The sequence below is a fragment of the Cordyceps fumosorosea genome, assembly GCF_001636725.1.
Source record: "Cordyceps fumosorosea ARSEF 2679 chromosome Unknown scaffold_48, whole genome shotgun sequence".
NCBI lineage: Eukaryota > Fungi > Ascomycota > Sordariomycetes > Hypocreales > Cordycipitaceae > Cordyceps > Cordyceps fumosorosea.
Genome location: NW_017387348.1, coordinates 73,762 through 97,791, shown reverse-complemented (window position 1 = coordinate 97,791; position 24,030 = coordinate 73,762). Strand labels below are relative to the sequence as shown.

At 53.7% G+C, this 24,030-nt stretch overlaps 5 protein-coding genes across 5 annotated transcripts; 1 reads left to right on the top strand and 4 right to left on the bottom strand.

Moving 5' to 3' along the window:
• Positions 1 to 1,519: 1,519 nt before the first annotated feature.
• On the top strand, positions 1,520 to 2,328 carry ISF_09414 (cyclophilin H; the record flags this gene model as incomplete). Its single annotated transcript, XM_018853016.1, has 4 exons — positions 1,520 to 1,557; positions 1,616 to 1,862; positions 1,921 to 2,058; positions 2,128 to 2,328. 4 exons carry the CDS (start codon positions 1,520 to 1,522, stop codon positions 2,326 to 2,328), a joined length of 624 nt encoding a protein of 207 aa, XP_018699819.1.
• A 433-nt stretch (positions 2,329 to 2,761) lies between these two features.
• ISF_09413 (hypothetical protein) lies at positions 2,762 to 4,204 on the bottom strand (the record flags this gene model as incomplete). The annotated part of the gene is made up of 1 exon (XM_018853015.1): positions 2,762 to 4,204. The coding sequence occupies one exon, from the start codon at positions 4,202 to 4,204 to the stop codon at positions 2,762 to 2,764; it is 1,443 nt and encodes a 480-aa protein (XP_018699818.1).
• Positions 4,205 to 8,441: 4,237 nt separating this feature from the next.
• ISF_09412 (transcription factor AbaA) lies at positions 8,442 to 11,235 on the bottom strand (the record flags this gene model as incomplete). Its single annotated transcript, XM_018853014.1, has 2 exons — positions 8,442 to 10,693; positions 10,752 to 11,235. 2 exons carry the CDS (start codon positions 11,233 to 11,235, stop codon positions 8,442 to 8,444), a joined length of 2,736 nt encoding a protein of 911 aa, XP_018699817.1.
• A 1,958-nt stretch (positions 11,236 to 13,193) lies between these two features.
• On the bottom strand, positions 13,194 to 16,064 carry ISF_09411 (Nucleotide-binding, alpha-beta plait; the record flags this gene model as incomplete). Its single annotated transcript, XM_018853013.1, has 3 exons — positions 13,194 to 14,708; positions 14,953 to 15,774; positions 15,834 to 16,064. 3 exons carry the CDS (start codon positions 16,062 to 16,064, stop codon positions 13,194 to 13,196), a joined length of 2,568 nt encoding a protein of 855 aa, XP_018699816.1.
• A 1,721-nt stretch (positions 16,065 to 17,785) lies between these two features.
• Positions 17,786 to 20,305, bottom strand: ISF_09410 (Glycosyl transferase, family 2; the record flags this gene model as incomplete). Its single annotated transcript, XM_018853012.1, has 3 exons — positions 17,786 to 19,051; positions 19,120 to 19,821; positions 19,901 to 20,305. 3 exons carry the CDS (start codon positions 20,303 to 20,305, stop codon positions 17,786 to 17,788), a joined length of 2,373 nt encoding a protein of 790 aa, XP_018699815.1.
• Positions 20,306 to 24,030: the final 3,725 nt, after the last annotated feature.

The following is a 24,030-nucleotide window of genomic DNA, read 5'->3' as shown; positions in this document are numbered from 1 at the left end:
CCCCTAGACGATGTCGATACATGCGTACGACGCACTCTGCATATTCTTTCCGTAGCAACCATTCTTCTTCGTTTATCCTGGACGAGCTGAGTGACTGCTGCCAGGAATAAGGCTTAATTCTCGCCGCGGCATAGGCCAGGTGACCCACGTCATTCTTGGCATCTATCCGTTTGCTGGCCCCGACGCAATTCATCTCACGGACCTCGTCAGCAGGTGCGCCTCTTTGTCACTCACTCAACTGCCCACATGTACGGGAAATGTTTTATGGGCTTGTTATCTCTGTCAGCAAAGGCTGTCTCTTTCTTCTTCGCCCGTCGCGCCACCATGCCCGCGGCCGCGCTTGTTTGCCTCGACCGTGCATGCTTCCGCAGCCGCGGCAGTCCCATACGCAACACCGATGCGCCCCATAGTGCCTATTTCGAATGAGATTGCGATCATTTATATTCATAATGAAGCGGCGTGTTGAAGCAATCTAGATATGACGGCCTTGTGTTGCAAGCTCGGGGGATGTGCAGAGTACCGCGTATAATGGCGCTCACTTTACATGCTATTTCTATTGACCTCTTCTCATCATGGACGTCTGTCTTGTTGTAAACGGCCTTCTTATGTCAACGTGTTTTTACCTAGTAACTTGCCTCAACGCTACAATACTTTCCGTTCACAGAATGTGTCCTGTCCTCTTGAACGCGCAAGTTCAAGATGGATCGAGATGCTTTACTCCTCGCATCGGCCATGCTTATTTCTTTCGGGACTACTTTCCACTTACAGTTCAGTCCAAATTCTAGCCCCTTCTTCACTAATAAGCTCAAAGCCAAAAGTCTTGACACAAAAATTGGAAGCTCATCAGCGGTCCGACTGGACGGCTATTCTGCAGGCCGGGTGCCACAAGTACCGGTATGTTTTCGACTTTCAATATCTACACATTCTGCTTCTTCACCATTTCTGTTATTGATTCCTCCTTTTTAAAAACCGCTATATATTTATTTCGTAATTTCTCCGCGGCATCCTCCAACTTGTACTGTGAATGCGGCGCCTCTTCCAAGCTGTTGCATTATTAGTGTCGACCCGTTCCCAGAAACCACAAGGTAGTCAGCTGAAGCACCATAACCTTAAAAGACCTTTTTTTAGAAAAAAAAAACGCTTAAAAACTTTGACCATCATTTCGAGATCTTATACAGTTCCGGGCAACCTATAAGCCATAAACTCTATCTATCCTAGATCTAACTTTTAGGCCCATTAATAAGAGCCAAAAGCGGTTCCCCACTTTGGTCGCGACAACTTCCTTCATGGTTGAAGCGTTGTTTGGCTTTTTCTATTCCCCATCTCCAATCGATACCAACAACCGTTTTCAAAAAGCCTTTTTATCCTTTTAGTGTTCATCTTGATTTTATAAACACGCCCCCTTGATACCCGGCACCTAGCAAAGACCCGCCAGTCTTAAACGTTGCTGTGCTTGTCCTGACAAGCCGACGACGCGAGCCTCACCCACAAACAAGTACTATAGAGAAAAGAGAAAAGGATGGCGCCTACACAATTACCCCAATCGGGAAACCCTTTGTACGTGCTTCCCATGTTAGAGCATATACGACGAATGCTAACTCGGGGCCTCATGCAGGGTCTTTTTCGACATCACCCTCGGAGGTAACGTTTTCCGCCCACCTCTCCCATCTCATCTCAGCCTTGACTTGAACCTGACCAAAATATATCGGGATACAGGCGAGCCGCTCGGACGGGTCACGTTTGAGCTGTTCAAGGACGTCGTCCCTAAGACGGCCGAGAACTTTCGCCAGTTCTGCACCGGCGAGAGCAAGGACTCCGTCGGCCGGCCCCAAGGCTACAAGGGCTCCAAGTTTCACCGCATCGTGTGTTTTCCGGTGAGCCCTTTTTTTAAGGAAAGTTGTGAGCTAATGACGCGAGCAGATTTCCAACTTCATGTGCCAGGGCGGCGACTTTCTCAACGGCGACGGCAGCGGCTCGACCTGCATCTGGGGCCACAAGTCGTTCGCGGACGAGAACTTTACCCTCAAGCACGACCAACCCGGTCTGTTATCCATGGCTGTATGTTTTCCTTTTTCCTCTTCGGTCCTTTCGTCTCTTTGGCATTGCCGCTCACAAACACACTCGCAGAACGCCGGCCCCAACACCAACGGATGCCAGTTCTTCGTCACCACCGCGCAGACGCCCTTCCTCGACGGCAAGCACGTCGTCTTCGGCAAGGTCGTCGACGGCATGGACGTGGTCCGCCGGATGGAGGCCACCAAGACGGGCTACAAGGGCAAGGACGTGCCGAACCTGGACGTCGTCATCGCGCAGTGCGGCGAGATGTAACGGGTGTCGGGTCATCTTGCAGCTACACCATCATGTCAGGGGACCGGTCATCTTGCAACGACAGCAACATCATGTGAGGCGAATCATGGGCCTTATCACAAGTCATATACAATGAGGGGGGGGTAAGAAGAAGGAACATCCAATTTATTTTCTTATCTGCGTTGGACCAGCAACTTGTCCAAAATATAGAGGATGATGAAGAAGAAAAAGAGAGAGAAAATATAACAGTGAGAAACGAAGGGCACCATGTACGGTTTGGTATAAACGAACTCAAAACAAACAGGGGACAAAAAGTTCTCTGCCAACTGGTATGGCGTAATCTGCATCAGAAAATGTGACTCAAAACAGCAACAAAAATCAAGTACGTCCTCCTTCTTCTTTCAACTTACACCGGCCTTCTTCCTTTCCAGGCCCGGCACTTTTTTGGGACGCATCACTGAAGAAGGTGCCTGCGTCGACGCCCCGGAGGAGGAGGGGCGGACGCATCCGCCTTGGGCACCATCTTGGTGACCGTCGCGACGCACGTGTGCTTCTCGGTGACGGTAGCCGGCGGCGCGTCGCGGGGGATGGGCATGTTGGCGTACACGGCCGGCTGGGAGCGCCCGGTCACGCTGGAGTCCGGGCTGGCGCTGCTCGCGGGGGGGCCGGACGCGGTGACGTAGACAGTCTCGACGACGGTCTTGGCCGGCAGCGTCACCGTCGTGGTCACCGTGACGCCGCCACTGCCGCTGCCGGCGGGTGCGGCGGACGGCGCCGTCAGGGTCGAGGTGGGCGCGGCGGGGTGGGGGACTGGGTTGGCGCTGCTAGTGGTGACCGGGCCGCCGGCGGGCGTGGAGGGAGGAGCAGCGGCGTCCGGAGTAGAAGCCGACGAGGCGGTCGCCGTGGCAGTCGCGCTGCCGCCGCCGGTGGCCCCGTTGCCGTCAACGTCGACCTGGTAGTTGTTGGCCATCTGCGCCTTGATTGCCTGCGTGTAGATGTTGGCGTCCGACTTCCACCCGGCCGCGGCCTTGGCTACGGCGCCGGCGCCGCCAGGGAGCTGCGCGGCCTCGATGATCTTGATGTCCACAGTACTCGCGTAGCTCTCGTTCTTGGAGATTGCGTTCAGGGTGAACCCGTTGGGGTCCTTCTCGCCGCGCTGGAAGGTACCGGCCCAGGGAAACTTGCCGTTCTTGGTGGCCGCCACATCGATGTGGTCGGGGTCGAGGTCCGGCCAGTCCCAGTACCAGTAGAGCGTGTACGTGGAGCCAGGCTTAAGGTCTTCGGGTAGCTGGAGGTCCGATTGGCAGGCCAGCGCCTTGGTGTCAACGGCGCCTTCGGCGGCACCTTGCTTGACGCGCTCCTCCTTGCGCGGGCTGGTGTTCGGCTCATAGCACTGGCCGTCATCGTAGTTGCGGGTGTGGAGCAGGCGGCCACGCTTGTCGCCACCGGTGCCGTCGCGGGTCCAGGCGAGGTGCACGTCAAAGAGGCGCTCCTCAGGCTTTGGGTCAGCAGTGCCATAGACGAAGACGGTGCCGCGGTTGAGCGGCTTCTTGGGTTGGGCGTTGAGCGTCACGTGGCCGTTCTCGAAGTTCAGCAGGGCGATGTAGTCGCCGGGCGCGGCCTGTAGCATGGGAAAGTTCGGCTTGTCCGTATAGGGGTACTTGTTGAGGATCTCGTTGCCGGTGTATGCGCTTGAGTCCGGCAGCAGGTGCTGTGGGATCTTGTCGCTAAAGACTGGGTCTTTCGAGTCGCGTGAGACCCAACCGCGAGCGTAGCCGGGGTCCCCGACAAAGCCGCCGCCCGGGGCGATGCGATGCACTACCTCAACCCAGGAGTGTGCGCGGGCGATAGTGGCAGCGGCGAGCAGGGCCAAGGGTGTGGATGGTTGCGGACGCATCTTGGGTATCAGGAGCTCGTTTTGAAGAGGGAGGTAGATGGCTGCCCGCTATCTCGAGTCAAGGAGCGTTTGAAGAGAGAAATTGGATGGATGCTTCAAGTACAGGAGTGTTTGCTTCTCGCCAGGAGAAGGTATCAATGTCAACGAGTGACGCAAAGGAGTGACTAAGTGGTGTAGGTGGTGAATACAGCGAGAGGAGAGTCTCGGGGCAGGCTGCTGTAAATAGGCAGAGGCTGGCCGAGATGTGTCAAAGATCGAGAGCCAGCGATGAAAGATCCGTCAGGAAGATGGATTTTTGGTATTGTTATTGTATCCTCTGTTTTGCTTTTGTTTGAGCGAGAGGTGACGGTTGGCAGCTGGCAAAGGTGGCCAGGCAGCTAGCAGCGTGTTTGTTTGCTGGTCTGATCGTTAGACTATTTTTCTGCCTCGTTTGGCGAGGTTGATGTTTGGTAGTGCAACAAACGGTGCCTGTCGAATAGAATATGCTGGTGAGAAACAAGCGAAAGGGCGATATGTGAGAGTGAATCACACAGTTCCAGCCTGTGCTTGCGTGACTCTTGGAGGGGTAGCGAGGTCGAGGGGGGATGAAGATGCGACAACACGGAAACATACAAAGCCAGAGAGCGTGCTTGCTAGAATATCATGCTTTTGTCGATTTGCTGGAGGCAGGATTTTGAGGAGCGGAAAAGGAGAGCAGCTCAAGCACGTCAAGATCGGAGCAAATTGAGAGAAAGGCGAGTGTGTTTAATGTGAAAAGGTTTGAAAAGCGAGTCAAGGTCTTGTTGTTTTTAAAGGGAAGATGGATAGATGTAGTGCAAGATGCCAGCAGGTCGTATCTGACGACACGCCGCAGTGCAAGGGAGGGTATATTGGTTGATCAAGGCGGCTGATGGGGGAGGCGAGTGGGACAGGGCGGTTGAAAGGACGAGAAGTCGGTACAATAGATGGATGAATGACGTGAGGAAACACGCGGTACCGCAAGTATCGATTCTGTTATAAGAAAAAGGAATGAAAGGAGGGAAAATAGCATGTGTGTACAAGCTTGAGACGTTGCCGCGGGGGGCAAAGGTGTGACGATTCGGTGAGCTCATTTTTTTTCCCTCTCCAGCTATTTTTTCATCTCGTTGAATGGGGGAGGAGGCAGAGGAGGCGATAATGGTATGAGTATTCAGACGCGGAGAGCCTATCAGATGAATTGGCGGCCAAAGGTCGAGCAGGCCCAGACCAGGCAGGCAGGCCAGGCAGGCCCCGGCAGGACGGCAGTACGGGAACGGGTCTGAGACGCCGGGGGGGCTACGGAAGAAACGGAGGGGTTGTGTCGTGGATGGGATGTCTGTGCGCAAATCGTTTTTCCATCATGGTACAGGTAAGCTATAGCATCTATGGTATATCGGCAATAAAGGAAACAATTGGTTGGTTGGTTGGTGGTGGAAATAATACAAGGCGGCCCATTGTGATTCAATTCAATTCATTGTTGGGGCTGCAGATGCCGTTTCATCAGATGCAGTGGGGCCAAAACCCTGATGCCTGCCCAGCCAATCGATTTCGACGGGGGCTGCAAACGCTGAAGCAAATGGCCAGCTCTACTCGTACGGACTGGTCGTGTGAATAGGTCACGAATAGTAAAAAAGTCCAAACCAAAAATAAACAAGTTTTTATTCTTGCTTCCGATCTTTCCGAATTCTCTCGTCTTTTTTCCTTCTCCTCCTCGTGATGATATCTGGCCAGCCACCACTTTGAGTTTTGCCGCCCTGTAGCAAGGGGCTGCGCCAAGGACCGACAGGACAATGGAGACGAGATCAAAAATGTTTCCGTTCAGGTACCAGATTCATCAAGTCTCATCCCTTGTTGTACCACAGTCGCACCTGGTTTTTTTATTCTCTCTTTATTTTTATTCTTTTTATTCTCTTACTTTTTAATCCCTCGCACCGCTGCAGTGTGACGCGGTACTGGTTCTATCGGCCAGCGCCTACCTACTCAGGATAGCATCAGGCACTAATATATCTGTATCCCTGCATATACTCGCCTCCATAAGCGCCCATCCGGGGCTTCAACGTTCATGACTAGCCATCCAGTTCCCACATCTGCATCAAATATGTTTCTCTTTTCTTTGCTTTTTCTGTCGATCTGATTTCTGCTCCCCAGCTGTTTGGTATCTGCGCGACAGCTTGCTTACACAAGACTTGTTTGCCCTCCCCGCGTAATCTCACCACCAAAGGAACTACATACCCCATCTACATCATCTGCTGTCTCCTTATCCACAACTATCACGCTTGTTAGAACGACAATGCCCTTTTTTTTCTTTCTGTTCTGTTCTTCTCTCTTCCATTCTTGTACCTTATTTTCTTCTCTTCTTGTCCCTCCATTTCCTTCTCACCACTTGAGCAACTGCCAACTCTCCAAGTACCTGGTTCTCCCCTCTCTTCCCCTCCACCTGATTGGCTTCAATCCAGCCAATCACAATCCTCGGCGCTTCCCAACATGGTCTCACCTTTCCTCCTCCTCCCCCAGCTCTCCTCTTCTCTCTTACACCAACCATAAACTGCAACCCCCCCTACCACCATGCGTTATGCACCCGCCCAAAAGTCCCCGGGCCTATTCGGACCTCCTCCAAAGACGACAACGCCATCTTTTCCTAGCCCAGACCAATTCCTACACTAGATGGCGCTCCGTCAAACGGCCGCTTCGATCCCAAGTTGCCGCCGCTCCAGCCACCAGCTTTTTCGACACAAATTTGCATGCCGGAGCCAGTGTCACATGTAACCGACTATTATGAGCCATCATGAAGTCGTCGTCATTTATAATATTCGACTATCTTATGGTGTCTCTTTTCTTTAGCACAACTCGTAAAGCGCCGTCGGAAAGCCAACATCATGACCCCTCCCCCGCCCACACACTTACACCACCACCACACACGTCAACGCTAATATCATGCAAGACAGAGACAACTTCCATCCTTCGCGAATCCTACGAGAAGCACCACTACCACCCAGCCTCACTCTACATCACATCTCATATCCCCGCACACAACTCACCTCACCCCTCCACCTCTTTTCTTCAACACTGAAGGCTAGCCAGCTCTCTCCTCTCTCATGGGTGTGGTCCTCACCTCCTTCGGACGACGTCCTTTCCGTGGCGGAAACAAACCAATCATCAGATCGGCCAAAAGAAAAAGCTGCCGGGACCTGTCTGCATGGCGTGCATGGCCCGCACTAAGCCCGTCAGAAGGGCAAGCCACGACCTTGGCCAACCAAAGTCTCAGAGCCCACACCCATCCCTCTATTCACGAGGGGCCGATCTTGGCAACTCGACCCTCTTCGTATCTTGTATCTCAATACCTTCAAAACCACATGCTCTTGTTCTCGCTCGGAGATAAACCTTCCCACCCCCCACCACCACCACTAACATGCAACCCACACCATACTTCAACTCGCCAAGCTCTAGAATATTCTGATTCACGCATCTTCACTTGCGCCCTGTTCATGCCACGTTTTCCCTCTCCCTCGTCGCTTTCTTCGGAGAGCCAAAGTGAGCCAAGATTAAGCCTCGTCTCACTTTACGTCTAAGTGCTTGCATGCTTGTCTCACTCGGACTCTTCCCATCTTTCCTCTCACCATGCCAAACGCCGCGCAAAGCCGAACGAACCCAAGACATGCCCGCCATGGTGTCCGATCTTCTGCCGCGGATTTACTCCTTCTCCTTCCCATGAATCCGCCGAAAGGTCTTTTTCCAGGTTGCACGAGACTTTGCTACTAGTGTTGGTCGCCTTTTTGCTCGTATTGAGTTCCCTCCTTCAACTCTAGCCCATCGCATTTCAAAATAGTAAAATAAAGGTAATTAAACATTTCAAGAAAAGACACGTCACAGTAAGCAGATCAGAGATACAAAGAGAGAAGCTGTCTTGATCATCATATATTATTGTAGTCATAAAGGTACTAAAAGGGTAAAATAAAGGCTATTGTATATGTGAAGAAGAGAATAAGCCCAATGAGAAAAACTCCATCCAAAACTCCAGAGGCGCCGCAGCGCATCCCTCGCTTCCAAGTCGATTATTTAAAAAAAAACCCATCGTGTGAATGTAAGGAAAAGAACCAAAGCCCACTCGTACACCTTTTTTCGCCCGTCCAAAAATGTTTCATACAAGGCCCCCTCAAGACCAACTAGTGGCGCTGCAAGACACACTCGCTTCTATCCTTTTTTTTTTCTTTTTGCTGGCTTTCCATCCTCCGAAATTTTCCTACCAGCCAGCTGACACGGGCACATGGCCATCCACGTCTGTCCTGCGCCTCTTCATCTGCCGGGGACTGCCGTTGCTGTTCGATCCGGCGCCCCCGCTGCCGGGGACGTCCCACTGTTGCGACGCCCACATCCCCTGGTGGTCAGCATGCTGCTGCTGATGCTGCTGCTCCATCTTGATGCCCGCCTGCTGCTGCGGACCGGGCCAGTCCTGCGGCGCACCCGTCGAGGATGTCGGCGTGGGGCCACCGCCAGCCGCCGCCCACGGATCCAGCGAGGGCATGTCCCAGCCTTGCAGGTTGGTGGTATCACACGGCGAGTCATCATAAACGCCAGTGCCGGTGCCGGGGGCGGCGGTAGTGTAGTTGGTGACGATAGCAGGCAGCGCGGGCTTCACCTCGGCGAAGGACACCGCGCCGCTGACACCGTCAAAGTACGAAGGGGCCGAAGCGAGGCTGACCGATCCGTGGCGCGAGTCAGCCTGCTGCGGTTGGTGATGAGCCACACCGCCGTTGGATGGCAGGAAGCCGGCAGCACCCATGGCTCCCGAGTCGAAACTGCCGGTCGAGTACGGCGCCGGGGGAATCGTAGCCGATGGCGGCGGCGTAGCCAGGCCGTTCGAGAACGAGTCGAACAGACCCATACTATTGCCTGACGTCTGCAGCGTGGGCACGTGCGGCATGCCGCTTCCACCAGGGCCACCACTTCCGCCATGATGCTGGTGCTGGTCCCAGGCCGAGTGAAATGTCTCGCTCATCGCTGCCGTCAGGTGCTGGCCGACGGTGGGCGTGGGCGACATGATGGCGTCGCGCGGAACGCCTGCCGGCGGGTAGACGAGCGCCTTTTGCTGGTGGTAGCGCGACATGGGGTCGTTGATGGTGAGCCAGCGCCACGAGGTGCCGGCCGGCTTGAAGACGGGCTCGTACTTGTACCACTGGTTCGTCGTGTTGAAGCGCCAAAAGATGATGCCCTGACGCTGCCACTGCGGGGAGTCGGGCGCCCGCGACCACAACTCCTGGTACATGGCCACCTTGCAAATGAGGTCACTGCCCGTGGGCTCACGGCGCGCCCACGAAGCCGCGTCGCCCTCATCTTCGGACCGCTTGCGCTTGCTTCCAGCGCGCTCCAGCTCATGCTTCTTGCTTCCGGCGCCCGTCTTGCCGCGCTTCTCCCGAGCGCGCTGATGTTCCGTGTCCGGGTACTGCACGGCCATGCTCAGAATGCTGGCCCACTCCACGGCCGGGAAGGGCACGTGGATGTCCTGTCGGGAGCGCGCGTGGCAGTCACAGTCGGGCTTGGAGTCGCTGCAGCCGCGGCGGTGAATGCCGCTCTCGTTGGTGTAGACAGTGGTGTGGTCCGACTCGTCACCATGGAGCTCAGCAGGGCGCGTTAGGCGCGTGACGCACTTCCACTGGTGGTTCTGCAGAGCTTGCTGTGTGATGGCCACCTCGACGAAGCCCGTCAGCTCGGAGCCGGAGGGGAACTTGGCGTGCTCGTGCAGCTCCAGAGTGGCGCACATCTCGAGGAGAAGGCACTCCTCGTCGCGCGAGGGCAGGTCCAGGCTCTCATACATTGCCGGTGCGTCCTTTTGCCAGCGGCGGGTGACAGCCTTGACTGACGCCGAAGTGGAGTGATCGAGTGAACGGGTGTACTCATGAAGGAGCACATCCTTGCCGAGCACGTTTGGGCTGTCATCGCAGTTGTTGTACTTGTTCAGGTGGGGGAAAGAAGCCTGGTCAAGGGGGGTATCATGGATGTCATAGGCAATCTCGTCGCGAATTCTTATGTCGGAAGACGAAACAAAGATCTCGCACGTCTTGGGCCTTACGGTAATGTAGGACTGGAGGGCCAACAGCTGAGAAAAGTAGGCGTAGTTGGGCTTGACCTCGGGCACGCGACCTTCGGCGAGGGCGGTGAGGATGGGATTTGACTTGAAGGATTCCTGCTCCTCCTCGTCGTAGTAGTCTTCCGAGTTGGTCGAGCCGGGCTCCTTCTTCTCCTCCGAGGGGAAGAGGAAGTGGAAGCAGCGCAGGTCCTCAAAGAACTTCTTGACGACCTGCATGTGGCTGGAGACCTGCTTACGTCCCATCTGCTCAATGCTGTCATTGCTGTTGTCGATGCGGAAGATTTCCTTGCTGCCAAGAATTGCAATGCAGAGGGTAAAGATGTACTCGCTGATCAGCATGTTACGGCCATGAAGCTTTCCGCCCATGGAAAACTTGCGGCGGCCCATGTGAGGCATGAGCAAGACAGCTGAAGCTCGTGTCAGTCACGCATCTCATACAAAGACCTAAGTCTGCGTGGCACTTACAGTCGACGAAGGCATCTTCGAGCTCCGGGCGGCGCCATACGCCACCCTTGTCCTTTTGGGTATCCTTGTGCGCCTGTCTGTTGCGGTACTGGCGGAAAGCAGGCCAGAAGTAGAGGGGGTTGATGTCGCTTCGCGGCTTGCGCTGATAGCGCTGCTGAGGCTGGGGCTGAGGCTGGCGAGGGGTGGGCACACGGTAGAGGCAATCAAAGGACTGTGAGGGAACCATGGGAGCCTGGATGTGCTGAGGAGGTAACGGCATGGAAGGGGATATGGCGACGGGGCTTTGATAGCAAGAGATCATGCCGTTGAGGCTATGCGCCTGGGCATTGGCATTGCCGTTGGACTCGCGCAGAGGAACGCGGACGGCGGCAGGCTGCGGTTGAGGGTGGTGAATGCTGTTGCGGCGCGTATCGACATAGTCTTGGGGCGCCTGATGGTAGCGCTGGGATGACAGCATCGGTCTGGGAGGGTATAGTGAAGACATCTTTGTTCCAGCAAATGCTTGCTGGAATTGCAATGCGTATGTGTGGGTGAATGAGTGACTGGAGACGAAAAGCTTGAAGGCCTTGTCTTCCTTGTTGCAGGAATGCCAACAATGGGATTTCGCCTTGGTGAGAGAGAGGAAAGGGCAAAAGCTGAGGGCCGCAAGAATGCCAAAGTGGAAGAGGAAGAAGAGAGTTTCCTTTGGTATCTGGGGCAGACAGGTAATGCAGGCAAAGCTTGGGAAGCAGAGCGAGAAGAAGAATGAAAGGCAAGTGGTAGAGGAACAAGAAATGTTGGAAGGAATTCTGGGAGTGGACTGGTGGGATAGATGTATGATTTGGCAATGGCCCAGAGTTTGGACTGGAACGAGGCGCCAGTATCGAGGACCGTCAGCCGCGGCCATGTAAATGCTGGACCGAGTGACTGTTGGAGAGACCTTTTTCCTTGGGATGGGGCAACCCATGGACGATGAACCTGTGGACTGTGGATCGGTCTATTGAAGAAGGGACATCCAGGCTAGTGGTTCTGCAAGGTGTGTGAGTGTGTGAGTGAGCTTGTCGATGTCTCTCTTTCTCTGTCGTTCCCTCTCAATGCCTGGAGCTATCGCGCCTCGCCGGGTGGGTTAGCTAGCAGGAGGCGGTAGGCTTCGTAGCTTTTTCGGCAGCAGGCGGCACATCATGCACCCCTCCGTCCAGGAACGGCGAGACATGATGAAGAGGAGGGGGTGGGAAGGGCGTGTCGACAAGGACAAGTCCGGCCCTACCTACATCACCCATGCCGCCAGACTGGGGGGGGGCGAGGAGGGGGAGGGGCCAAACTGGTCGAGAGGCGATGATGACTGGGCAAGTCGACAGCAAGAGCTCGTGTGTGAATCGGAGTATATTCACATTCATGATCGAGACACGCCCCCCAATGTCTCGACACGAGGACGAGAGCTCTTTCGTTTTCTCTCGCTCTCTGGTTTTGTGCTGTTCTGCTTCCCGTGCCCTTTCCCTTTCCCTTTCTTTTCCGCTCTGTCCTCTGTCCGGCCCCCCCCCCCTTCGCAACGCAAAGCTCAGCTTTCGACAGGTCAATGACGGGCGACGCGATGCCAATATCAACTCCTTTCGCAGGGCTGCTGGCGTTCAGCACACCCAGCTAGTGCGTGCAGAAGCGAGCGACAAATCTCCATCGTCGGGGCGCGGCGCAACGCACTGCAGGGATCGTTCTTCCCCATCGGACGCACGTCACCGCACAAACGGGCGAAAAAGAGGGAAACCCAAGCAAGAGGGTGGGGGCGGCCACCGGCGGTCGGAATGGGGAGTTGAGCGAGCGTTGTCCTAAAAAAGCTTCGAATCGACCATCAAATCTCCTTGGCCCAAGGGAGGAAAGAGGGTTTGGCGTCTTGTCCAAAGGGGTTGATGGTTTGTGTGGGAGGAGGGAGTTGGTTGCTCTGGTGGGGTCATCCAATAGAAAGTCTCCATCACCAAGCTGGCAAGCTCCAAGCTTCTCTGTATACCAACTGTACATACTAACCTTGCTTCACCTCCATCGTACTCTTGCTGGTATGCTGCGAGATTACAACCAGACAAGTCCAGCTGGAACTTGATGTTATTATTATTGTTATTATCCATCGCATCATCAACGCCGTCCTCTCAGTTTTTTTCAACATCTCTTTGTTTGCGGGTCAGCAAAGGCGCGCGCACAGCTGCACAATGCTTCCTCCCTGTTGGCGTCTCAGTTCAATCCATCGAAACTCAGATTTGCCCTTCACTTTGCCCTGCCCTGCCCTGCCCAGGGAGCACCACCAATAGCTCCCACCAAAGGGACAAAATCACACAAAATCACCCGTACGATTTTGACATGGCATTGTCGCTGCAAAATTACCAGCATTCCTGCAAAAGAGCTCATGACCTGAAAAAAGGGTATCTTGGTAGTTTGATTCTACAAATCATCTCTCTATGAACACTATTGATGCATCTAGTCCATCAAGTCCATCTCGTCCTCACCTTCATTGCCAATATTCACCTTTTTCCGCCCCCCTCCTGTAAGTTGCTGCAGCGCAACCTTATTCACCTGCCCTCCCACCTTGTGCTGCATCTTTTCAATCTCCTCTTCCGCATCCACCGCCTCAGCCTCTGCAAAGTCCATGACCAGCCGACGTCCAAGTAAATGCGTGTCCCGCAGAGCGTTGAGTGCGTTCTCTGCTTCCCGAGGTGTCACAAAGTCCGCAAAGGCAAAGCCCCTCGACGTACCATCCGTCTTCTTTGGAACGCGGACGGATCTTAGCTGGCCGTAGCTGCCAAATAGCGTCCGAACCTCCTGCTTCGTTGCCTGGAAAGGCAAGTTCTTGATCACCACCTTGGTCCGCTGCGCCGCCACCTTCTTGGCCTTGTCTTGCTTTCGCCTCTCCTCCGCGGCGTCGTTGCCCTTGTGAGACGCCTTCACGGCCAGCGCATGATCATCCAAAACATGTCCGTCCATGGCACCCAGGGCTGCCTGCGCCTGCGCTTTCGTACGAAACTCAACAAACCCAAACCCCATGCTGAGTATCTGGCCCGGCTTCTTCGGGTCCGTCTTGGTCTTGACTCTGGCCGAGACGAATCCATCCAGAGCCTTGAAGGCCTCAGCTAATCTACTCGTGGTGGTGCTGAAGTTTAAATTGCGGACGAACAGAGACGTCGTCTCCACCTCTTCCTCACCGGCCTTATCACCGCCACCCGTCAACAGGTCACTAACGCTGAGCTTCGTGGTTCCCGTTGGCTGGCTGCTAGCCTTGGCTACTGCCACCGCGGGCGCCTCACTAGTAAACAGATCTTTCGGCGCCTTCTCCAGAAAAAGAACGCTGTCCTTGATCCGTCGATACGCCAGCTTGCCAAAAGCTGACTTTGCGTGGTTGGCCTGCGCGAATTGTACAATAGCAATTGTACCCGTCGGCGGCATCAAAACTCTGACAACTGGGCCAAACTCCTCAAACATTTTGCGGAGCTCTTCCATCGTCGTCCCGTATGGAAAGTTCTTGACCAGAATCGCCAGATCGCCCCGCTTGTGAGACTTGAACGCATCCAAGTCCACCCCGTTGGCTGCAAAGTATGCCTTGGTCTCTTGGATCACGCTCGTCTCCGCAATGGCTTGCTTGACTGCTGCGTCCGCCGATGTAGGATCAAGCACCTCGGATTTTGAGACACCAAGTCGAGCCGCCACTGAGGCGTTGACGGCGTCCTGGCTCATGTACAGCGAGTTCCAATTGAACGTGGTGGATGCCGCCTCCTTCTTCCTGCGAATCAGGTTCTGTTTCTTCAGCGGGAGGCCAGACATGGAGAAGTCATCCACACCATGCTCTCTTTTCGCATCCGCTGGAATGATGTGGACGATACGCCCCTGAAACGTTGCCCCATCCAACGCTTGGAATGCAGCAACCGCGTCAGATGGCTTTGTAAACAGCACCAGGGCAAAGCCTTTGCCTGTGCCTTGCGCATTGATTGGCATGTGTACCTGGAAGTGTCAGTCATTTATACAGTTTTGTGTCATGTCAATAAGTGTAAACGTAAAAATGACAGAGTTATGGCAGGATATCAGACAGTCGAAGCATCTACTAAAATATTCGCCCAGGGTTCTCATCAAATACCGTTAGGTATAAGCTGTCCCTATCTGGGGTTCATCATGCAAGCCGGGGGTTTGAAAGAAAGACACAAAAACAACAATCGATCAACAGATGCAAGGAAAAGAGGAAACTTACTTCGTCTACACCTCCAAACTTTTCAAGCTCCTCCCTTAGGTCGTCCTCGGTGGCGGAGTAAGGGAGATTTCGAACAAACAACCGAGAAGTCCTCGAAATAGCTTCAGCGGCTGATTCTTTGTCCTGCCCTTGCGTTAAGAGGGGGGCTTGGTGATCGTGAGTTCCGTCCTCTTCGGAATGCGGAGCCTCTTTGTCATTTCCGACCTCTTGGCCAGTCGAGCTGTCACCATCGGGCTTTTCCATGGGTGCGACATGGGAAATGTCGTCTGGGTCAACCAGGTCTAAAAGTCTGCTTGTTCGAGAGCGCAGCCAATCGTCGTCCGTCGCGGCTGTTGCCACGTCGGCTGGTTGATTCGCCGCCTCAGACTCTGGGGCCGAAGTCCCAGGCAACGCCCCAGCCACACCACCGTCGGCCGGGAGACTGACAGCCTCTTTACGAGACGCCGTCTCCCTCGCCGGTGTCACTTGAGCCACACCGGTCTCTCCCGTCGCATGATCAACTTTCCGGACCTTCTCCTTCCTCGAGGGAACTTCGACGTACTCGTCATCGCTCTCCCCATCGGGCACCAGCGCACCGCCCTGCGGCGCTAGAGCTCCGCTTGATTCGACAGCTGTCTCATCAGCAACGAGACTTTCCCTTCCCGACCCCATGACCCGAAGATACTCTTGCAGCTTGGGATCTGACTGGTCCAGGTCCTCCCGCTTCCTCTTCTTTGAACCACCATCTTCAGACGTGGCAGTCGGCGGCAAGGCTCTGTTGCCCTTCTCCGGCGCCGCGGTTCGGGTGGCGAACTTCGCCTTGGTTGGGGCAGAATCTGAGATCTTTCATTCCAGTTAGCACCAGAGCCTTGCCCCTTGACTCGGGGTTCCGGAAGACTTACTGCTCTTGCCGGTTCGACAGCAATCTTGGACATGCGAATGTAGGTCTTGTTGAAGTACTTGACGGCCTTTGCGGCGTCGTCTGCTGACTTGTAGCCTACATAGCCAATGCGGCGCTGCGCCATGAGCTTGACATCTGTAACTTCGCGGTTTCCCGCAGAGAAGTGTTTTCGGAACTCAGCCTCGGTAAGGCTGGTCGGCAGACCCTTGACAAATATTCTTGAGGTAGCCATATTGAATTGGAAAGGTTCAGGCACTAGGCCTCCGATGGTGGCGTTCAAGGATCACGCATCAGAATTTTCTTGGTTGCAGTCAACCTTGAAGAGATTGGAGGAAGAGGACGGGAGAAAAAAAAAAGTTATTCTACACCGGCCACAAGTGGAGCGCTGCTATCGATAAGGATGCCTTGGCGCTTCTGGGCTACGGGTACTACCCTATACTATCCTGCGAAGCGACTTTCTACGAGCATATCGACCCGTTGGTATCAATATGCGCATTGATATGTCAGTTGTGCCACTATTGTAGTGTGCTTTGCCTTCCAACACAGAATAACCATGAGAGTGCTGTGTTGGGACCTGTAAGTGTGAGTTGATCTTTCAAGAGCTGGTTTGCGTATGCTGAGAGTGTGTTCTTGTGTCTAAGTTGGGTTGTTTGCAACAGCATGTAACAGCACCTTAAGCAGGGCAGCCTCTCCATATAGCCCGTATCAATTCTTACCAATCATAATCCCGACAAACTCCATTACTGACCAAGCACAGAAATTTCCACGCGTTGTCAGTCACGGACATGAACAGGAAGCCGCGCCACAAATCCACCCAGGTCAAGGCGGCAAAGGAACCTGTAAATGCGGGCTGGTGTCACATCCAAATGCTGTACAGAAACACAGACTCAAAGTGCTAAGAAAACACCTTAACCATCGGGAGATGAGGAAACAGGAAAAGACGCAACCCATCAGCGACCGGACCAACAACCAACAACATGAACATGGGCGGTAGCGGAACCAGGTTGCACCCGCACGCAACCTCAAAAAAAAAAAAACTTGACAAAGTTTCGTATCGTAAGATTACCTGCATCGATTTAGAATTCCAGAGTTGAACCAGGTTAACGTGCAACGCGTTTCTTCCAGCGCTGGTCGTCCTTTGTTTTCGGAGCGCGCGTGTCTTTTCTTGGTGTGCCATTGTGCATGGGAATACAATCGTTCGATCTTGCGTTCCAGCGGAGACGTCCAGTCCGTCGCCGTCAACTCGCCCACATCACGGTCAACACGGCGCCGAATTTGTCGAAGATGGGAAATTATACATGCAGCGGCCAATTGACCGGTAGATCAGCCACTCCAAAGTCACACAGAGCGCAGCACGTCGAGAACTTACAGAGGTAGTCAAGATAAATAATAAACCATTAATCCCTATCCTATTCATTCTTCGCCTGATACAGTGTTTGCACTGGCCTAAATAAACCTCAACGTATTCTAACGCGGTCTAAAAACGAAACAAAGAAAAAAAAGTCGCGGTTGACTGATAACAAGAGCCAACCAAAACGTATATACAATAAGGTTATAACAATACACGTCGTTTGCGCCGATACCCATAATGCTGAATGAAAGGCTTCGCAGGACCATCCAAACCGTTGAAGAATCGCCGTTCTTCCCCGTCGCCTGGCAGCGAAGAGCCCAGGTTAAAATATATATCATTTCGCCTTTATAATCGTTCACCCAAATGTGACTCCTCTGCGGCAACACCGCCCATCACTTCGCCACGCACAGCCGAATTACCAACTTCGTCGATGCGGAAAAAAAAGAAACAAGAAACAAAAATGCAACTCCATAGGAGGTTTTTTTCATATGCATTGGTAGAACTGGCATCGCCATGAGGGATGCATAGGAGTGATACTCGATTGCGCTTTCATAAGGCGCAGTTAAACGAATGTATAAAATGCGCTGTTTGGGGTGTGTCGTTTAGAAGAGGATAAACGAGGCAACAAAGACAGCAATAGTGTACAGTGAGGTAAGGCTGTATTCGAGCTCGAAAAAGGCAGCCTGCTGGCCAAAGGCAATCTTCTTGCTCTTTCGCGTGGGATGGGCGACATCCGTCTTGGGGTCGCGAATGAGAAGATCCTCACGATCAGGCACGGTGGGAGGATCAATGGCATAGCCAATCGGGGTCCACATAGAGCTGCAGAGGAAGACGAACGTCAGGGGAGGCCAGAAGGCGTGGGTGATGAGGCAGCGCGCAACGTCCTTGAAAGCACTGTACTCGGTGAAACAGAGAAAGGTGACCATGGTGGCTCCAACAAGGGTCATGTAGACAAAGATCAAATGGAAAATGGCCATGTAGTTGAAGCAGATGCCCCACAGGCGACGGCCCATACCCTTGCGGTGGCGAGCGTCACGTTCGTTGAGAGCGGAGCCAAGGGAACCAGTGGGCTTGAATGCCTGGGTTTGACCGCCGAGCCACTTGGGGAGCATGAAAGAGCGGACAATGCAGAGGGCAATGTAAGGCGACATCCAGAGCTGGTAGCGGGAACCACGCTGACCAGTGTGGTAACCAGCGGGAAGGAAGAGAGCAAACTCGCAGAGACGGTTGGCCATGGTGGCGGCAAAGCAGGCCCGGATAAGCCATACCAGCTGGGTATCTCCTTCTAGGTCGTTGTAGGCGACAAGGGGCCGGCGCATCAGAAGAATGATGGGGATGGCGAAGAGAGAAACAGTGAGTAGTACAGTGTAGAGACTGAGCGAAGCGTACAGGAAGCCAGAGAAGCGCTGGGCAAAGCTCATCTGCTTGACCTTGTCGCCGTACAAGCAAAATCTGAGCTTGAAGGCGGTGTCGACAGTACCAATGGCCCAACGTGTGCGCTGCTTCAAGTGGCCACCAAAATCCTCAGGGACGGTGCCAAACTGTAGGGGTTCGTGGATGAATGCAGTCTTCCAGCCCTTACCAAGTAGCAAAGTGGACGTGGCAACATCTTCGGCGAGAGAGCCGAGCGGAAAGTTGCCAATCTGATCGAGTGCTTCGCGACGAACAATATAGCCGGATCCAGTGCACCAGGCAACACCGAGAGCATCCTTGATCGGCTCAATGACGTGAACGAAAAAGTCTAGGCTTTGGGCGAGGGGATCAGAATCAGGAGTGTTGTAGAAGAGCTGAGGAGGGCAAGCAAGAGCCATCTTGTCATCGACAAGTAAATGGGGCAGGATGGCACGGAGCCAGTCTCGTTCTGGAATCTGTAGACCAGTGTCAGCAAGTTTACAACTTTCAATCTGCTGAGGCAGTTTTTTTGTTCAATGCATACCATATCAGCATCCAAGGCAGCCATGTACTGGCCAGCGCCGCCTGGGAGGTTGTGGGTCATGTCCAATCCATAGTTGAGGTTACCAGCCTTGAAATGATGAGGAACGCCAGGAGTTTTGGTGCGAGCCATGTAGTAGACATTGTGGTAGGTGGAATCCAGAGCCGTTACGGCAACTTCGAGGGTAGCTGACTTGCCGTCGTCCAGAACAATAACGCGGAAGCGATCACGGGGGTAGTCTACGTCGCAAGCTCCGCGGACAGTGTCAAGAACAACGTCGTCATCTTCGCCGCAGCAGGTAACAAATACGTCAACAGTCGGGACATCGTCGGCAACCAGGCGCAACTTGGGGCGTTGACGCTTCTTCAAGGCCATCATAGTCCAGAGGTTGTGCATCATGCTGGGAATAGCGACGGCGAATTCGACGCCAATGAAGACCCAGGCCAAGACAAAGCTACTTTTGTAGGCGTTCTGAGCCGAGATGATGCAAAAGATTCGGTAGGCGAGGTAGGCGAGGTACAGGGCCGTGTTGAGGAGGGTGAGGAGAGGAACGGCGCGGAAGAGGAGACGTTTCCATCCTTTCCAGGTTTCGGCATCGTCACGGTCGTGTAAGCGAGCAATGTATCCCTCCTTGACCCAATCCTTAGCCATAACAGGAGGAGGTGCATTAGGAAGCAGAGCAGCGAGGCTGACATTGCTCTGGTACTGCAGGGAGAGAATCGGTCAGTTTTGAAGCAAACGGGACGCGGAGCAATGCGCTCAGGCACAAGGAGGCAATTCATACCATCGGGGTGTTGGGCCATGATTCCATGTTGTTCTTCGGCCGTGGCATACGGTCCATGGGAGTAGCACGGCCGCTGACCAGGGTAGGAGAGGCCGAGCGGGATTGAATCGGCGTTTCGAAGGACTGCTGGCTGTAGCGGGAGATGTGTGTTGGACCCCAGGACGGCGACGTCGCGCTGCCGTACTCCTCAAGGTACGGCTGCTGAGGAGGGCGGATAGGGCGGGAGAAGTCAGCTACGGGACGGCCGCGATAATCATCGTAAGATGAGACGTTGGAGTAGTTGGAGTGGTTTGAGTGGTGCAGCTGCTGTGGTGGTGGATGCGGAAAGTCGGAAGGAGGAGAGTGACGATGGAAGACGTCGAGGTCGACATTTTCCTCGTTTTCGGCTTGTTGGTGACGTCTCATTTTGGCGATGGGAGGAGTTGCATTCCTTTCAACGTGCTCCTTTCAAGACAGTCGGATAACTAGATGACGGCCAGACTGTCTAGCAGGTAGCGTAGACTAGTAAGGAGGAGCTCTTGGGATCTAGAGCCCGTTTGACGTGCTTGTTGCCCCGGTCAAATGTAGCCGCAACGATAATGTGATTGTTTATAACGACCAGAGAATGACCGAACAGTGGGATAAGCGATGACAATAACCGAAAGCAAAGAGGCCGGAAAGAAAAAAAGCAGACGGTGACAATTCTTATCACCGGGTCTGCGAGTAAGATAAGCAGAAACGAGCGAGTGTCGGGCCAAGCTTAAGAAGCTGGAGTGTAACGAAGAGCGAGAGAGAGTCTGAGAGCAGATCGGAGAAGAAGAGTTTGTGAGGAGGATAACTTAAAGAGAGAGGAAAAAAGTGTGGCAGCGAAGAAGAATGTCTAAGCTTGGCAACACACTGGGAAAAAGAGAGGGTGTGAGAACAAGGGGTGGTGCTTGCGGACGAAGAACGATGTTAGCGCTGGTGGGAGCCTGGATGGGCGTGGGATTTCGGATTGGGGGATGATGCAAAAATAAAAAACAAAAAAGAATAATTAAATCAAAAGACGACTGGGAGGAGGGTTGGTTAGTAGGCAGGCAGGTCGGTACAAGGTATCAGTTGGTAGCTGGCAACTGGGTCGATTTTAGTACATTTCCCTCGTCGCGGGCGGCTTGGAGGGTGAATGGCCGCGTTCAAATGCGGCGCCGCAGAACAATTGGGGAGCAAAGTACCAGCAAGTATCTTCTTGCTCGCAGGTAAGCTAACGTTGCTTTTCGAGGTACGCTGTACGGATTGCAGCATGCAATTTGTCCACCCTCAAGGCAGTAAGTTCCCTCTGTAGGTAGCTACCGCAGGTACCTGTTGGCTGCCATTACATGACCTCCGCCGCTGCAGTTGCCCAATCCCTTTTTCTCTATTTCGGTACCTACAAAGTATCCTCTCAACACATACGCAAAGCAGCTGTGTCGAGCAATCGGGCACCGTTTCCAGCAAACTCCGTCGTGCCCGTGCCGGTATATCCCCGGCCAGCTTCTCCTCCCGGCGCTGTGAGACAACAGATGCCGGCGCGTACGATTTACGTGGAAGCAGAAGCCAAGACGGGAAAATAATCAGAAAAACCTGCCCACGCTATTTCACCAGGCTACGGGAATGCCACAAGAACCGTCTAAAAAATACGGACTACAAGCCGTATAGCTATGGGGCAGCCCTGCGCAGGTACAGACAAGTAGCTGGCTGTGCATGCGTGTTGCCTGTGGGCGGGAGGAGGCAAAGAGGGGAGGAAGAGGGGCGGACGGCGACGGCCGACTTCTGGTTCTGGGCGCAAATAAATCCGCTGAAATACGGACAACTACACTGGCCAGCGAGTGCTTCCTTCGCAGCACCGCTGAAAGATGATAATAAGCCAGCAAGTAACATAACATTGCTCCCGTAGAAGCCGAACCTCATCTAGCGCTGTAGCTGCCATGACGTGGTGTACATTTTTTTAGCACGCCCTGGAGCGCGGCGCAGCTAACATTACAATGGGGCGCTGAGACTCTGACCATGCCGCCCCACCAAACCAAGTTTTTTTCCTCGCTCTCAATTTGCCCTTTGGCCTCCAACTCTCAGATATCAAATTCTCAGAGAGCCCAGTCCAGTGGGAATACGGATAGCCGAGGAGGGACCCAGAAGCACGGGATAACCCAAATAAACTCTGACATGGGCGCGCGCTGCCCCTCGCCCTCGACCAAAACAACAGGCCGCTGTCTTACAATACGTTGCCGTCAATCTCGCCTGACGGAACATCGGTTGCCCTGTCCCCAGCAGCGCTGAGACGGAATCTTCACTCGCATCCCGCCAAGGCGCAATGCTGGGACGATCGTAAAACAATGCCAGAGAGGGAGGGAAGGAAAGGTAGCTGAGGCGCGGGATGCTGCGAGCCAATGGCGAGCTCGGAGGAAAAGTCCTGCGACGGCGGGGATACATTAGCCGGGCAAGCTGCCAAGCGGGAAGACAAGGTATCCATCCGTATTGTCATGCCGTCCAGAGCCAAGCGCACAACTCCTTGGTAGTGCTGCGACGAACCATTCCAGGGAGTTGTAATCTCCCTTTCAGGCGGTCCTGGTACATTGACTAACGCATGAACGGGGCGCATTGCGGTTTTCTTCATGGAACCAAATTGGGTGCTCGAGACAACAACGGGTTCACGATGGCCTGAGGAGCTTGATTTGGGGATCCTAATTCTGTGTCTGGGACTATTTGCTCTTACAATTTGGCGACTGGGAGGCACGAGGGTTTGAGGCCTTGCCCTTCGAGTAACTAGCTGGTACAAAAACAGCCGCTGCATATGCAATACTGGTACAGGATTACGAATACTTGCAGGTAGTTACAGTGCATGCGAAGCTATAAAATGTCTTGCAGCGTCTTCGCTGTCCATGGTTGGAATGTCCCCCTTGCGTGAGTATTGGGATATATCATATGGACATGGAACTGCATGATATGATGTGACATGGCAGGCAAAATTGCCCATCTCGCGTATTGAACCCTTGGCGCAGGCCACGTAGGCACCGTCTACAGTGGTCCTACCACAGGATAGAACCCGGTGCAGGAGCCGCATCCTCTGTATTTGCGACCGCCACGAGGTTCCTTTATGATTCGGATGCCATCTCCGTCCTGTCACCAACCACGTTGTTGGTTGGCTGCTAGAACCCCCCTATCGCAGCGTTTGGCGCCCGGTTACAGGCAGCATCTGATCATGGATAGGTACAGGTAGGTACTTGCCAGGAAGCCGTATTGGCCCCCCCTGTTCTCACCCTCGTATCTCTGCAGCCTTCAAGTTGCATTGGCGGCCACCCAGACATTGGGGGGCCTGATGGGGATGCGCAAAACCTTGCAGCGGCCCGGGTCCACTGTTGAAACGACCGAGTGAGGCACTGTCAGTGCTGTGCCTGGCTATGTATGTGCCTATCCGTACGGGTGAGAAAGCAAGCAAAGCTTGTATAACATACTTCCCGGCAAGAAACAGGCCGGCGAGAAGATACTGTAAGGTGAGCGGTTTGTTGAGCGTTCATTGTTCGATAAGGAAGTGTGATCCAGAAGGAAAAATAAGAGGCCCCCTTGCCCAAGCCACCGAGGCGAGACGGAACCACCGCAGTGGCAGCCCGATTGATTGACGCTAGCAAAGAAAAAAGGTTTAAAAATAACAGCGTGTCCGACTGCTAAACCCGTTTGCGACATGGGTTGTGGAAAGAAGCCGCTAAAAAATAAAATTCACCGACCAATGATTGTTCGGCCCGCCGCTCCTGGCATAGCGCTGGTCTTCCATTTTTCTTTTTTTGTTAAAGCTTTGCATCTCCGGATGGGATCGAATCAGGCAAACCCCCCTGTGGATGACCAGCTGCAAAAAGGGAGCTGTTTTTCGTGAGGCCGCTCGTTGACTCTGTCGGCAGGTATCAATTGTTGGTACAATAGGTTCGTGCTGATAAGTTAGCTGCTATTTAATTTATTTCTAATTTCGCAAAAAAAAAAATTTTTGCTTCTTTCTTCTTTTATATTCCCGCCTACCCCCTGTTCTTCCTTTCGCAACTGAGATGGGCGCATCTTGATTAAATACCGTAACCGACCCGTGTCAATCGCCATTTCAGCCTCACCCGGCCCGGCGTTTTGTTGTTGTTAGCTAGACTTAAGACATG